Genomic DNA, 14522 nt, shown 5'->3' with positions numbered 1-14522 from the left:
CTATGCAGACCAGGCTGGCCTTGAACTCCGATCCACCTGCCTCTGCCTCCAAAGTGCTGAGGTTAATGGCTTCCATCACCACACCTGGCGTAAATGAGAAGTTTTACAGACAAATGACGGCCTTTGTAGAGCAGTTACTTAGGCCCAGCCCTTCAAGAGTGAAATAGTTTCTGGGCCTGAACACCTGCTGTCTGCTGGGCCACAGCTGGACACTAGGTGGCCTCTAGCACTCCGATTGGTCTGGAAAGCCGGTCATTTGTTCCCATTTCTGGGTGAGGACACGGATTGGGCTCCGACCGGGGAGTTAGAAGGGCGGCTGGAGCCTGGGACAGCGCTCTGGGCTTCAGACTGTCCAGGGCTGCCTAAGGCCCTGCCGGAGGTCCCCACCCGCCGTGCTTCCCGCCTTAGACAACTCCCGGGTAGTCCCGCCCTCTCCCACCCCCACCCCTGCCATACACCGCCCCCATCCTGGCCCCGCCCCCAGGCGGAGCGGCGGCGCCGGGAGCGGTGAGCGCAGGCAGCGGGACCCTGGTGCGGAAGGCAGCGGCGGCCAGCGGGAACCCAAGAGGTACTGGCGGGATCAGGGAATGGGAGGCACCAGGCTAGAGCTGGATACCCAACAAAGTGGCTTGGCCGTGGACCCGTGTAGTGTGGGGAGGGACGGGACTGGTCGCTGCTTTCTCTGCCGGCACCCCCTACCTCCTGCCCCAGTCAGCACGCTCGGAGTTCTGTCTCCTGCTGGCAGCTCCCACCCCCTCCTCGGCACGAGCTGCTGAGTGGAGTCATTGGCTCAGGACTTCTCTGAGCAGCACCTACAACTGCCTCTGCTGCTAAGTATCTTTGGGGTTCCCCACCTTCTGGGGCTCCCCTTCTCCCAGTGTGACCTCTTTCCCAGCCTTTGCAATGCTAGGTCTGGCCTAGGAGGAAACATCTGTAACACTCCCTGGCAACAGAAATGGGGTCATGACCTCCAGATGTGCTGGGAAACATCCAGCGCCTCCTCCTGGGGCAGCCAGGCCTTCCGGATCTGTGGGGGCGGGGCGCCCCCTTTCCCCCTCAGTGACACAGGCTCCGAGGAATGTCCTGGCCTCAATGGACCTTGTGTGAAGAGTGGGATGGGGGGCAGAGCCCAAGTACACCCCTTAAGGCAGGGCCAGAACAAGAGGCAGCTCATGGGCTGGGCTGCCCTCATCACAGAGCGCAGCCATGTGGAGAAGGGCCTTCACAGACCTCCCTGCTGTTCTCTCTCCACCGCTACATTGTAGCCTGAGTCCAAGCCTGCATGTGCCCAAAGCCTGGTCCATGGAACTGGGACCCTGCATCGTCCACGTGCAAACATAGCTGGCTGGCTTCGCCCTCCAAGTTTCCCAGCAGTCTTTTTTGTTTTTTGAGACCGGGTTTCTCTGTGTAGCTTTGGTGCCTGTCCTGGAACTCACTCTATAGACCAGGCTGGCCTCGAACTCACAGAGATCCGCCTCGTTCTGCCTCCCAAGTACTGGGATTAAAGGCGCTGGGATTAAAGGCGTGGGCCACCACCGCCCGGCTTCCTAGCAGTCTTTGAAGAAAACAAGAAGTTCAGCATCAGGGCTTGTCTTAGGAGAAACCAAGTCAGGAAGAGCCCGAGGAGGAGGTCTTCTCATGTTTGGTTCTGGAGACCCAGCTGAGTGGTACCACCGAGTGGCTCCCCATCCCCTGCTGGCCTCGCCCCACTTGATGGCACTGGATGATGTACAAAAACTCACCAACAGATGCCTGCACCCGCACTGAGTTCTCATGCCCCTGCCCTGGTGTTGACTCCACGGTCGTTCACCAGAGGTGGGCCTCCGTGTTCTCACACCTTTTGCACCTGCCTAGCCTGCCTTCACCACATTTCCGCACTTAGCAGGTCCCTGGGGCCTTGGGTGTCTCAGCCTTACATCCTGTGGGACCGTGAGCCTGAGACCTGCCCTCTCTCACAAACCGGCCTCCCGCCTACACATACAAGGAGAGGGGGCAGGTACAGCGTTGCTGCGGAGCCCTAGAGCAGTTCTCAACCTGTGGGCCATGACCCCCTCCCCGGTCAAATGATCCTTTCACAGGGGTCGCATATCAGATATTTACGATTCGTAACAGTAGCAAAATTACAGTTATGCGGTAGCAATGAAAATAATGTTAATGGTTGGGGTCAGCCCACCATGAGGACTGTATTAAAGGGTCGCAGCGCTAGGAAGGTTGAGAACCACTGGACTAGAGATGCTCAGACCAATTCTACTTGGAACGAGGAACTAATTCAGGCAAGCTCATCGTAACCAGGCCTCATTGTGACCTTCTGTCCCGCGGGGTTCGGACCTCCCTGTCCACGTGAGGCCAGGTAGACAGACGTCCCTGGGGTTCTGCCATCATAGTAACCCACAGGAGGTTAGTGCTTGGCCTGTCTTTAGACCTGGGTGTCTTGGGTCCCGTGACTGAGCTGTTGTGACCGGAGCACCTTCCTCAGGATATAGGGGCCAAGCGGGGGGCTGGGCTGAGTTGGGGCCACTTCCTGTCTTCCCAGCTGCCCCAGGAGTCCCTGTGTCCTTGAGGTATTGAGGCTACGGGAACCAGGGCCTTGAGACCAGGTCTTGGGTGCTCAGCTCCTCGGGGACCCTGGAGGAAGTGGGAGGTCCCAGGGAGGAAGGTCTCTGGGGACAGGACGTCCTCCCATTGTCAAGCGGCAAGACCCAGACACCAGTGGCTACATTGACTTCCGTCCCAGTGGAAACTGTCTGTCCAGAACTTGGTGGCTTTGACTGTGGAACTAGGCCCAAGGTGTACAGGTGGGAACTGGGAGGCCCTGGTTCCCCCCCTGCTGCCCAGGCATTGGGACCCTCAGAGGCAAAGCTGGGCCCCTAGCCTTGTCCAGCGCTAAGCCTGGGAGGGGGCTGGAAACCTCAGCCCCAGGCAGACAAGGAAGTGGCCAGGAAAGCGGAAGCAGCTTTGATGGTACCGGAGGGGGCCGGAAGCCAACGGGGGTTGTGGAAGACTGGGCTGGGGGCCTGAGTTCCTGTTTTCTCCCCAGGCCCATCTGAGCAGCTCCCTCATCCTTCAGGGCAGGAACCAATCACTGAAACCTCAGCCTGCTGGCTGGGCACCAAGGACCCGTGCCCACCAATGCGACCCGGCCCTCAGAGAGTCAGGCCCACAGAGCATGCCCATGTGGGCCGGAGGAGTGGGGAGCCCTCGGCGGGGCATGGCCCCTGCACCCACAGATGACCTCTTTGCCCGGAAGCTGCGCCAACCCTCCCGACCTCCACTGACACCACATACCTTTGAGCCAAGGCCGGCTCGGGGCCCACTCTTGCGCAGTGGCAGTGATGCCGGCGAAGTTCGGCCCCCTACACCCGCCAGCCCCCGTGCCCGTGCCCACAGCCACGAGGATGCCAGCCGCCCTGCTGCAACCCCCACTCGGCTCTTCGCTGACCCTCTAGCACTTTTGGGGTTGCCGGCTGAGGAGCCAGAACCCACCTTCCCACCGGTGCTGGAACCCCGGTGGTTTGCCCACTATGATGTGCAGAGCTTGCTCTTTGACTGGGCCCCACGACCTCGGGGGACAGGAAGCCATACAGAGGCCAGCCCTGGGACCCTGGCCGTAGCTGAGGACCAGACTGTCACCTCAGATCTACTGCTTGGGGCACCTGGCTTTGTGAGCGAGCTTGGCGGTGAGGGCGAGCTAGGGCTGGGTGGACCGGTGTCTCCACCTGTGCCCCCTGCTCTGCCTAATGCGGCTGTGTCGGTCCTGGAGGAGCCACAGACCCGAACCACAGCGTACAGCCTGGAGCACGCCGATCTGGGTGCAGGCTACTACCGGAAGTACTTCTATGGCAAAGGTAAGGAGCAGGCGAGCCGGGGAGAGGCAGGAGAGGGTCTGGGGCAGAGGTCCCTGGGGTCTCCAGTGCACACAGGAGGAGGCTCATAGGCTGCCCTTTCTCTGTAAAGTCCCTGGCTGGACCAAGGAGCAGGAGCTGAATTGAGCTCTGATGGCTTTAAGGCCAAGCTCTGGTGTCACCCCTGAAGTCAGGGAGTGCCCCTTCCATCCGGTTCATCTTCGTAACCCTCCAGGCCAGGGAACGATTTCCTATCTCCATGCCTGTCTGACGAAACCTTGTTCTCGCCATCATCGGGAAAAGCAGCTTCAGGGCCCCGAAAGAGAGAAGTTGAGCTTTGATGGAGCCAGGGCAGCATTTAAACCTGGGAGCCCTTGGGCGATAGTTCCCAGGGGCCGGGACAAGGGGGACTGGAAGGGGATGGGAGTGAGCTTCTCTCAGGTTCAGCACTTGGCGAGAGGGAGCCCAGGGTGGTACTTCTGTGGTGGGCGTGGTTGAGACGGGATAGGGCGGTCTGTGGGCTTGACGGGTCACCCCCTGCCCACCCCCACCCCAGAACACCAGAACTTCTTTGGGCTGGATGAGGCGCTGGGTCCGGTAGCAGTGAGCCTGCGACGGGAGGAGAGAGAGGGCAGCGGAGGGGGCACCCTACACACCTACCGCGTCATCGTGCGGACCACGCAGGTGGGCTGGGGTCACAGGCTCAGAAGGTGGGCTCCCTCCTCCACAGCCCGGACAGAAACTGAATGTCTCTACAACCCATCCTCAGCTCCGGACCCTCCGTGGCACCATCTCGGAGGACGCATTGCCCCCTGGTCCCCCAAGGGGCCTATCCCCGAAGAAGCTTCTGGAACACGTGGCTCCACGGCTGAGCCCGACCTGCCTGCGCCTAGGTTCAGCTTCTCCCAAGGTGCCCCGCACGCTGCTTACTCTAGATGAGCAAGTGGTGAGTTCCTAGGAGGAAGGAGGGCTCAGCTCCCGAGGGAGACCAGTCTGAACTCAGCCTGATAGCTCCCAGCTCCCCAACCCTGACCTGGGCGCTGACCTCAGGAGAGGTGATCCACCGCTAGCATTTCAGAGAGAAGGGTCAGAGGTCATCTGAGCTTTACTTGACCAAGGAGGGCTTATAAAGCAGCCATAGCTTGTTAGGAATGCAGAATCTGGGGCTGCAGCCCTGGCCTCCTAACTCAGGCTCCACACTCTTTTTTTTTTTTAAAGACCTAGGTTCTCAGTTCTAGAATACCCTGTCGGACCGACCCTGCCGCTCTGCAGTTCCCTCATCATCCCTGACAGGCCCTGCTGGGTCTCCTCCCCATATGGGAGGCTCACACCTTCCCAGAACTTCCTGTTCCACTTCAGGACGCTCAAGCTAGTTGGAAAGCCTCTACTGTGTGCTGAAAGCTGTCCAGAGGCCCTGACTATCCTGTTGTTTATAAGCGTCATAGAACAAACACATCTCCTATCTTCACGGTGTCAGGCTCTAGACCAGACGCTGGAACAGGTCCAGATGAGGTGCTGTCCCTCCCTGAGTACGGGCAAGAGCTCCTGCCGAAGGACGGAGCAGCAGGGTTTAGAGGGCACACAGGATGCTGACGGCAACCAGGCCAGGGGGGCCGGTGTTGTCTGGGCAGAGGGATGCGATGCAGGTTTAGAGGTCTGATGCATGTCACGTGATGTTTCGTGTGGGTGGAGGGCTTGTGGAACCAGCATGGGGAGGCTTTTTTTGGGGGGTCTTATAGATATTGGGAGCCACAGAGGGATTCAGAACGGATCTGAGAGGCACAGTGACTCTCTAGCTGCAACATAGACCTAGGCTGGAGGGAACACATGCCCAAAGCTGAAGTTGTCCAGGTTAGACGTGGTCACGGTGATAAGGAGGTGACAGTCTAGAGTGGCCAGCCCTTTGTGGCCGACTGAAAGGTGGGGAAAGTTGAGATCCCCCGAGCCTTAGTCCCTGCGAGTTGTGGTTTTTTGTGGGCCCAGGGACTCTTGAGGAGGGACAGAAGGCAGAGAGCAGAGGAGTCATAGTTGAGAGGTCAAGATATTGGAAAGGGCCAGGCCTGGTGATGCACGCCTTTAGTCCCAGCACTCAGGAGGCAGAGGCAGGAGGATCTTTGTGAGTTCCAGGACACTGAGGGCTATGTAGAGAGACTCGTCTCAAGAAGAAAAAGATATTGAAGGGCACCTGGCAGCTGGTGAACCAGACCTGGAGCTTGGGGAAAGGGTCTGGGCTGGAAACTGCCATGGAGGGAGGAGGGAATCGTGGAGAGGAACAGAGGTGGAGAACTTCAAGCAAGAAGAGGTTCTTGTCCCCGCAACACCAGGGCCAACAGTGCCAGGAGAGGCCATATCTGGGCTCTGGGGGGAGCTGGGCCTGGTGGCTTCTGTTGTTTGCCCCCTCCACCTCCCCTAGGGGACAGAAGCCTGGACCTCAGGCATGCTAGGCAGGCCCTCAAACACGGAGGTCAGCTATGAAGGAGGGAGGTGAGCGCTGGGGAGTGGGAGGTGAGATTACATCAATGGGGTCCTATGTCATAGCTCCCTACGACGGGAAGACATTGGGAGAAGAACGTGTGTAGAAAAGCCAGCTGTGGTGGGGTATGCCTGTAATCCTAGTATGAGGCAGCTGAGGCAGGAGGATTGCATGAATTCAAAGCCAGTCTGGGCTACATAGCAAGACTGTTTCAAACAAACAAAAATTCCAGGCACATGACACAGGAGGATCAGGAGTTCAAGGCCAGCCTTAGCTATATAGTGAGTTCAAGTACAGCCTGGGTTATGTACAAAACTGTATCAAAAAGACAAGGAAAAAGAAGTGGGTATAGGAAGGAGACAGAGATGGCTAAAAACCTCAAAGGTAAGGCTATGTTGGAGTTGAGGGAGAGCGCATTAGAGCCTTGAGTTGAGGAGGATAGTGTGGACATTTGTTGGGAGTGAAGGCATTGTCCATAGGGTCCTTTCTGTGAGGCATCTCTTCTGTCACTGGAAAAGTAAATCCCGCACCCCCTGCCCCCTGAGCACAAGAAGAGAGGGGCAGGTTTGATAGGCAAAGCCACACAAATGGCAGCCCAGCCCCCAGGCCAGTTGTCACTGTTCCCAGTCACGGCAGAGGTGGGTCTGCAGAGTACGGAAGCATTTGTCTCTGTTGTCCATGCCTCCTCAGCTGAGCTTCCAACGCAAGGTGGGCATCCTGTACTGCCGGGCCGGCCAGGGCTCTGAGGAAGAGATGTACAACAACCAGGAGGCAGGAGCAGCCTTCATGCAGTTCCTCACCTTGCTGGGGGACGTGGTGCGGCTCAAAGGCTTTGAAAGTTACCGGGCCCAGCTGGATACCAAAAGTGAGGCGCTGGGGGTGGGGGCGGGGGCGCGGTTCCGGGGCAGAACTTCGTCAGCATTCCTTAGTGTTGGCCGGGAACTGGGCCTGAGGGTGGGAACTGAGCTGCAGAGTCCAGCTGTGCAGCAGGGATGAGGGGCTGGAAACCCTGTTCTCTGAGTTTCCCTCCAAGACCGTTTCTCACTTCTGGGGTTTGTTCTATTTCAGCATCCCTGCCCTGATTCCCCTTCACCCCGGTGTGGGGCTGTAACCTATGGGGGAAGGGAGGGAATTCACCAAGGATGAGGCCCTTGGACTTCATTGCCTGGGCATAAGCTGGTGGCTTGAGAGAAATAAGTGCCGGCAAGGACGACTGGACCCGTTAAAGTCACCCACACTCCCCCTGTTCTCTTTGTGTCCCCAACTGTCTGGATGCAGCGGATTCCACAGGCACACACTCGCTCTACACCACCTACCAAGACCATGAGATCATGTTCCACGTGTCCACGATGCTGCCTTACACGCCTAATAACCAGCAGCAGGTGTGAGAGGGGTTGGGACAGGCCCAAACCTTTTGGGAAGCCTTGGAGGGTGGGTGCTACTTGATTGGCAATATCAGAACTTTGGCATGAGCTCTTCTGATGCCAACAGCCCTCCCCTCTGGCTGTACCACCTTCCCAAATACCTCCCTCAGGCCTTTACCAGAGGCAGGTGAGGAACTGCTGGTGCCCAGACTTTGCCATGCCTAAATGAGGAGAGATTTGGGGGTCACAAAGCCCACCTCACATTCCCTGTCTTTATACCTCAGCTCCTGAGGAAGCGTCATATCGGCAATGATATTGTGACCATCGTGTTCCAGGAACCGGGTAGCAAACCCTTCTGTCCCACAACTATCCGCTCGCACTTCCAGCACGTGTTCTTAGTGGTGCGCGCGCATGCTCCCTGCACGCCGCACACTTCCTACAGGTGGGTGCTAGGGTGGTCTCAGGTCTCCCACGGGCACCAATTCTTGGACCATTCCCTGCGCCCCCTTGCCTCTCGTTCCCTTACTACAGCCTTCCTCCACCCAGGGTGGCAGTGAGCCGCACCCAGGACACTCCTGCCTTCGGCCCAGCGCTGCCACGTGGCGGAGGCCCCTTCGCAGCCAATGCCGATTTCCGGGCCTTTCTGTTGGCCAAGGCGCTCAATGGTGAGCAAGCGGCCGGCCACGCACGCCAGTTCCACGCCATGGCCACACGCACACGCCAACAGTACCTGCAAGACCTGGCTACCAATGAAGTGACCACTACATCGCTGGACTCGGCGTCGCGGTTCGGCCTGCCGTCTCTGGGCGGCCGGCGCCGGGCCACCCCTCGGGGCCCAGGCGCTGAGCTGCAGGCTGCAGGCGCTCTGATGTGGGGCGTGCGCGCGGCTCCAGGGGCGCGGGTGGCGGCGGGAGCTGAGACGGGCGGTCCGGAGGGCGCCGAGGTGCCTTGCTTGTTGGGCATCTCGGCAGAGACGCTGGTGCTGGTGGCCCCGCGCGACGGCCGTGTCGTCTTTAACTGTGCCTGTCGCGACGTGTTGGCCTGGACCTTCTCGGAGCACCAGCTCGATCTGTACCACGGGCGCGGGGAGGCGATCACGCTGCGGCTCGACGGGGCCCCGGGGCAAGCGGTGGGCGAAGTTGTGGCACGTCTGCAGGTGAGCTCTAGGGGGGACACTAAGGCCGTGGGGTGTATAAACCCCAAGAGTGGGCACGAGCCTCCCGGGGTCTGGTGCGTGTTGGGGGCGTAGCCCACTGGAAACCCCGTTAGGCTAGTCGGAGGCGGGAGGGGTAGGTAGGGGCTTGTACGGGAGACTTCTAATCGCAGAGCCGGGGATGCTCAGCTGTCAGGTGGGGCGCTGAGGCTCCCCAGGCGTGCGGTGTTAAGTACGATGAGTCAGGGGTGGGGCCGGGGGCCGGCTCTGGGGAGCCACGCCCCCAGGGGCGTTCTCACCGGGTCCCTTCGCTCAGCTGGTGAGCCGCGGCTGTGAGACCAGAGAACTGGCCCTGCCCCGAGACGGCCAAGGTCGCCTGGGCTTCGAGGTGGATGCGGAGGGCTTTATCACACACGTGGAGCGCTTCACGTTCGCGGAGACCACGGGGCTCCGGCCCGGGGCACGCCTGCTGCGAGTGTGTGGCCAGACGCTGCCCAAGCTGGGGCCAGAAGCTGCTGCCCAGATGCTGCGCTCCGCGCCCAAGGTCTGCGTCACCGTCCTGCCCCCAGACGAGAGCGGCCGGCCGCGAAGGTCAGGGCACCCGGCATGTGGGGAGGTGGGAGGACTCGGCAGCTGGTCCGTTCTGTACCTCCCGGGTCAGCATCGCCAGCATGCTCAAGATTCCACGACTCTTGGTCTCTCTGAAGCGTACTTTACTCATCTAGACTGAAACCGATTAAGCCCATGCTTTCCCTGCTCTAAAGGTCAAGTAGCAGCTTCCGTCATTTGAAGACATTAGCTCCCCCACCCCATGTACACACTAATTGATCGTTTACTATTCTGAACCCAGTATAGGCAAACTTTCCCCACAAAGCCCCAAATAGTGGATATTTTTAGGCTTTTGGAGCTACTTGCTCTCTCTGCCACAGTAGGAAAATGAATGTGTGGCTGAGCATCCACTAAAACCATAGAGACTGAAATTTCGGGATTTTGTACAGATACTCTTTATCTTGTAAAGATAAAGGTTACTGCTGGAAAACCCATTGTAAGGTCAAAAAATTCCAAGTGGGAATACATTAAGTCCGGACTGTAATATATTTTTGTTGTTGTTGTTTTTGGTTTGGTTTTGGCTTGTTTGAGACAGGGTTTCTCTGTGTAACAGCCCTGGCTATCCTGGAACTCACTTTGTAGACCAGGCTGGCTTCAAATTTACAGAGATTTGCCTGCCTCTGCCTCCAAATGCTGGGATTAAAGGCACACAACCCCAAATTAGACTAATTTTTTTCTTTACTTTCTTTCTTTTTTTTTTTTTTTTTTTTTTTTTTGGCTTTTCTGAGACAGGGTTTCTCTGTGTATCTTTGGTGCCTGTCCTGGATCTCACTCTGTAGACCAGACTGGCCTTGAACTCACACACAGAGATCCGCCTGGCTCTGCCTCCCGAGTGCTGGGATTAAAGGTGTGCACCACCACTGCCCGGCTAAAAACTATTCTTAACTGATGAGAGTTTCAAAAACTGGTATGTGTGCTAATAAAAAGAAAGGAAAGAGAAGAGAAAAGCATGGACTGGATTTGGCTCCAGGCACTGCTGTTGGAGACGGCTTGGGCAGGTGTGTGTGTGTGTGTGTGTGTGTGTGTGTGTGTGTGTGTGTGTGTGAGTGTGTGTGTTCATATCCCAAAGAGGATGTATGGACACACCACAGTGCATTGTGGATACTAATCAATTTATATTACGTTGTTTGAACTCTCACAGCCTACAGTAAAGTCAGCACTGTTAGTACATTTGACAGAAAAATTGATAGGGAAACTGTTTAGGGTACATGGAGCAGAGCAGCGATGTTAGCCTAGGTCTGGGAAGTGCTCTGTCACAGACAAACATTGGTAGGGATGCATGGAGCACTCCTCCTTTGGGAAGCCTCTGGCAGTCTCGGGGTGGTGGGTTGGTGATATGGAGGTGCTGGAGGGGGCTCCCTGATGATGCCCCCACCCTCATCTTCCAGGAGCTTTTCCGAGCTGTACACGCTGTCGCTGAAGGAACCCAGCCGCCGTGGGGTCCCAGAGCCAGTACAGGAGGAGGCCATAAAGGTGGTCCTGCTGCCCCCCACAAAGCAGCTGCTGCATTTCTGCCTGCAAGACAGCAGCGGCCCTCCTCCAGGGCCTGGGGACCTGACTGAAGAGAGAACGGAGTTCCTACACAGCCACAACTCCCTGTCACCCCGCAGGTACACCCTCTGGGCTTCCCCTTCTCTGGCCAGCCTTTTAGCACCTGGAGGCACAGCTCTCAGTTCTGAGGCACCCTCCCTCCTTAGCTCCCTGTCAGATGAGGCTCCAGTCCTGCCCAACACCACCCCAGACCTCCTCCTCGTCACCACCGCCAACCCGTCAGCACCTGGTACTGGCAGAGAGACACCGCCCTCCCAGGTAAGCAGAAACATCTGGAGATGAATTCATCTGGAGCGATGACATTGGGTGTTACAGCCTGGCCATTTTCCCTTTTGCCCCCAGGACCACTCAGGCAGCCCCAGCAGCCATGAGGACCCCAGTGACTCCGCACCTGAACTGAGGGCCTCCATCCTGCCCAGAACCTTGTCTCTGCGGAATTCCATCAGTAAAAGTGAGTCTGGAGTCAGGGGCAGGCCAGGGGAGGGTAGCCGGTTCTAGGGTCCCTCTAAGCCTTTCTCCTTTAACTGGCAGTTATGTCGGAAGCTGGCAGCGAGACCCTGGAGGATGAGTGGCGGTCCATCTCAGAGATTGCCTCCACTTGCAACACAATTCTGGAGTCACTGTCCCGAGAGGGTGAGGCCATTAGGGCACAGGGAGGAGGGCTGGAGTGGGCTTCTTGATCCCTCTCAGACCCGCCCACAGTCTCTCTCTCCCACAGGACAGCCCATCCCAGAGAGCGGAGACCCCAAAGGAGCTCCAAAGTGTGATTCTGAGTAAGGCTTCTACCCTCACGTAGCCCCCTCGTGTGCATGTGTGTGTGTGTGTGTGTGTGCATGTGTGTGTGTGCGTGCGTGTGTGTATGTGTGCATGTGTGCGTGCGTGCATGTGTGCATGTGTGTGTGTGCGTGTGCGTGTGTGCGTGCATGTGTGTCCCTTCCCTGCCTGTGCACTGGAGTTGAATGTTATCTAGGCTCTGCTTCCACCCATACCTGAAGTCTCAGAAGGCAGAGTTGGGTTTGTTCTCAGTCAGGAGTGTCTGGGAGGTAACCTGTGGTGCTGGCTGCAAGCTGCTCCTGCTGAACTCTGACCCCATGTCCTCAGGCCAGAACCCGGGAGCCTGTCAGAAAAGGTCTCACACCTGGAATCCATGCTCAAGAAGCTCCAGGAGGACCTGCAGAGGGTGAGGAGGGGCCTGGGGTCGACCTGAAGCCCAAGGCTGCCCCAGGAAAGGGGTCTGACGACTGTTCCTCACCCTAGGAGAAGGCAGACAGGGCAGCCCTGGAGGAGGAGGTCCGGAGCCTCAGGCACAACAACCAACGCCTGCTGGCCGAGTCCGAGAATGCTGCCACCCGCCTGCTCCTGGCCTCCAGACAGCTGGGCTCCCCCACCGCTGACCTGGCCTGAAGCTCACCTCGGGCTCTAGTCCGATTCCAGACCTGATTGGAACTGCCTGGCCCTTCAGGGCACCTGGGTCATCCTAGTGAACTTCCTCAGGACTTCCTCCCCGCGCTGAGGCGCGTCTTAGCACTGCCCCCACTTCCCAGCCATTTCGGTGGCTAAAGTGCCCCTACCTGTCCCTGTTTGTAAATATTCTGTAAAGGAAAGGGGACATCAGAGTTTAAAAACAAAACAAAACCTATTTGTGTTTGTTCAAGATACACGGGTGGGGGAGTTGTCTCCAAGGCCACGTCAAGCTCCCAGGACCAGTAAGAAAGGTCCCAGGAACATTGACTTAGGGCTGCTCGGACCTGGCACCAAGCAGAGTGTGGGAGCCCGGGAGGGTAGGCCACCCCTTCTCCTCTTCATTGATTGGGTTCTCTTGGGAAGTGGGGGGCCATATTCCACATCTGCCTTATTTAGAGCAGGAATGGGACTAGAGCAAGCCTGCAGGGGAGGGCAAGGAAGGGTGGTGTGTGGCCATGCCTGTGGAGTCCATCACCCCAGACGGGCCCCGATGTCTTCAGTGGCTGAGCTAGAGAGCATCATTGGCTCAGGCGTCTGATCACCTCTTGCAGGCCCCAGTTCCAGAGGTGGTGGCTCCTCTCTGTGTCGCAGAGGACAGTGGCCCTCAGCCTACTTCTCTCTCCCTCGCATGACACCCACCGATCCTCACCAGGCTGGGCCTTTCCCCTTACCGGCATCATCTGTTCAGACGTGGACGTTATCTTAACACTCTGCTTCAGCTGAGGGCCAGACATGACACCTACCTCATCAGCCCCTACCCAGGGGGTACTCTGCTGAAACGCAGGCCCTAAATCGGCTTACTCACAGTGGTAGAATAAGCTAGAATAAGTAGCAAAGTGGAGGACAGGAGCAGAAGGAAGGCTTCTCGGAGGAGGTAGTGTGAGGACTGCATTTGGAAAATTGAGTTCACCAGATGTCAGAGGTATTCCAGTAGGACCAGACTAGGGCCCACTGGGCTGAAATTAGGGGACATGAAGGAACCCAGGGTTAAAGAGACTGGAGCTAGGTCAGAAAGGGTCATGAGAAGGTGCACTAGGGATCTGGAATCAGCAGTTCCTGCATGCAAAGGTCACTAGCCTTTCCTGGTTGGTGACCAATTTTCTCATTACTGTGATTAAAACATGGGACAAAAACCACTTAAGGAAGAGGGTTTATTTTGACCCTAGTGTGAGGGGATTCAGTCCACGGTGGTGAAGTCCTGAATGGGAGGAGATCCATACATTGTATCTAGTTAGGAAGCAGAGAGAAAAGGAAAGCTAGCTAGCTGAGCTACTTCCTCCTTGCCTTTTTATCTCCTGGGACTCCACTCCATGGAATGGTACCACTCATAATCTCCCACTGGTTAAACTCACTGGGATTCTGGCTCAAACAAGCCAGGCATGTCTTCTAGATGGTCTGAAATCCAGTCAAATTGACAACGAAGCCTGTCACAGGAACTGTAGTGAGCAGCCTCGTGGGGCAGTGTGGAAGGAAGGGAAAAGCCCCGGCCACTCTGGGGATGTGTCTGCAGAGCTCTGGGATCTGACCTTGTGGTTGATGTTTAAAGGGGGGGTGGTAAGGAAGGTCTGGGGGTGAGCTGTTTGGCTGCAGGGAGGCCAGTGAGGAAGGAGGCTGCAGCAGCTGTCCCGGAAGCAAGAGACGCTGGTAACTGGGAGTGGGCGGATTTCCCTGGACCTCGTGAAAGGCTGGGTGCACGCTGGTGAGGGAAAAGGGGTGATATCCACGATGGTGGCCAAGTTTCTGGCTGGAGCCCCTAGTGGGTGGGAGGGTGATAGTTAAGACAGAGGAAGCAGGAGGTAGACTTGGAGCAGGGCGAGTTTGAATAAAACCGTCCAGTGGCTAGCGCCCAGGGAGACAGAATCCCGGGCCAGAAACAAAGACTTGGGACGGATGAGCCATTCGTATGGTGAGGTCATTCAGGGAGTGTGGGAAGGACTAAAAGAGGGCTTCCGGGGGTCACCGGAGGCTACTGCAGGACACTGGGAAAGCCAAGAGCAAGGCACTGCCCAAACTGAGGCTGAGAACCTGTACTAAGGACCCCAGCAGGATGCCCTCTCACTCGCGGG

The 14522-nt window shown here is 57.5% G+C and overlaps 1 protein-coding gene across 2 annotated transcripts; it reads left to right on the top strand.

Annotated features, from left to right (window-relative positions):
• Positions 1 to 438: 438 nt before the first annotated feature.
• Positions 439 to 12627, top strand: Sipa1 (signal-induced proliferation-associated 1). Of its 2 annotated transcripts, none has more exons than XM_006980636.4 (16): positions 439 to 568; positions 3038 to 3845; positions 4399 to 4526; positions 4612 to 4788; positions 7006 to 7180; positions 7594 to 7697; positions 7964 to 8121; positions 8226 to 8835; positions 9149 to 9423; positions 10830 to 11051; positions 11139 to 11250; positions 11335 to 11443; positions 11524 to 11625; positions 11711 to 11765; positions 12094 to 12172; positions 12250 to 12627. In XM_006980636.4, exons 2-16 carry the CDS (start codon positions 3167 to 3169, stop codon positions 12394 to 12396), a joined length of 3132 nt encoding a protein of 1043 aa, XP_006980698.2. In that variant the 5' UTR covers positions 439 to 568; positions 3038 to 3166; the 3' UTR covers positions 12397 to 12627. The 2 variants fall into 2 exon arrangements, with proteins under 2 accessions (XP_006980698.2, XP_042115384.2); XM_042259450.2 differs by having other exon boundaries at positions 474 to 568; positions 3068 to 3845.
• Positions 12628 to 14522: the final 1895 nt, after the last annotated feature.

The sequence above is a fragment of the Peromyscus maniculatus genome, chromosome 1 (genome assembly GCF_049852395.1).
Source record: "Peromyscus maniculatus bairdii isolate BWxNUB_F1_BW_parent chromosome 1, HU_Pman_BW_mat_3.1, whole genome shotgun sequence".
Classification (NCBI taxonomy): domain Eukaryota; kingdom Metazoa; phylum Chordata; class Mammalia; order Rodentia; family Cricetidae; genus Peromyscus; species Peromyscus maniculatus.
Note: the sequence above shows the minus strand (reverse complement) of the source record. Positions and strands in the feature narration are given on the sequence as shown.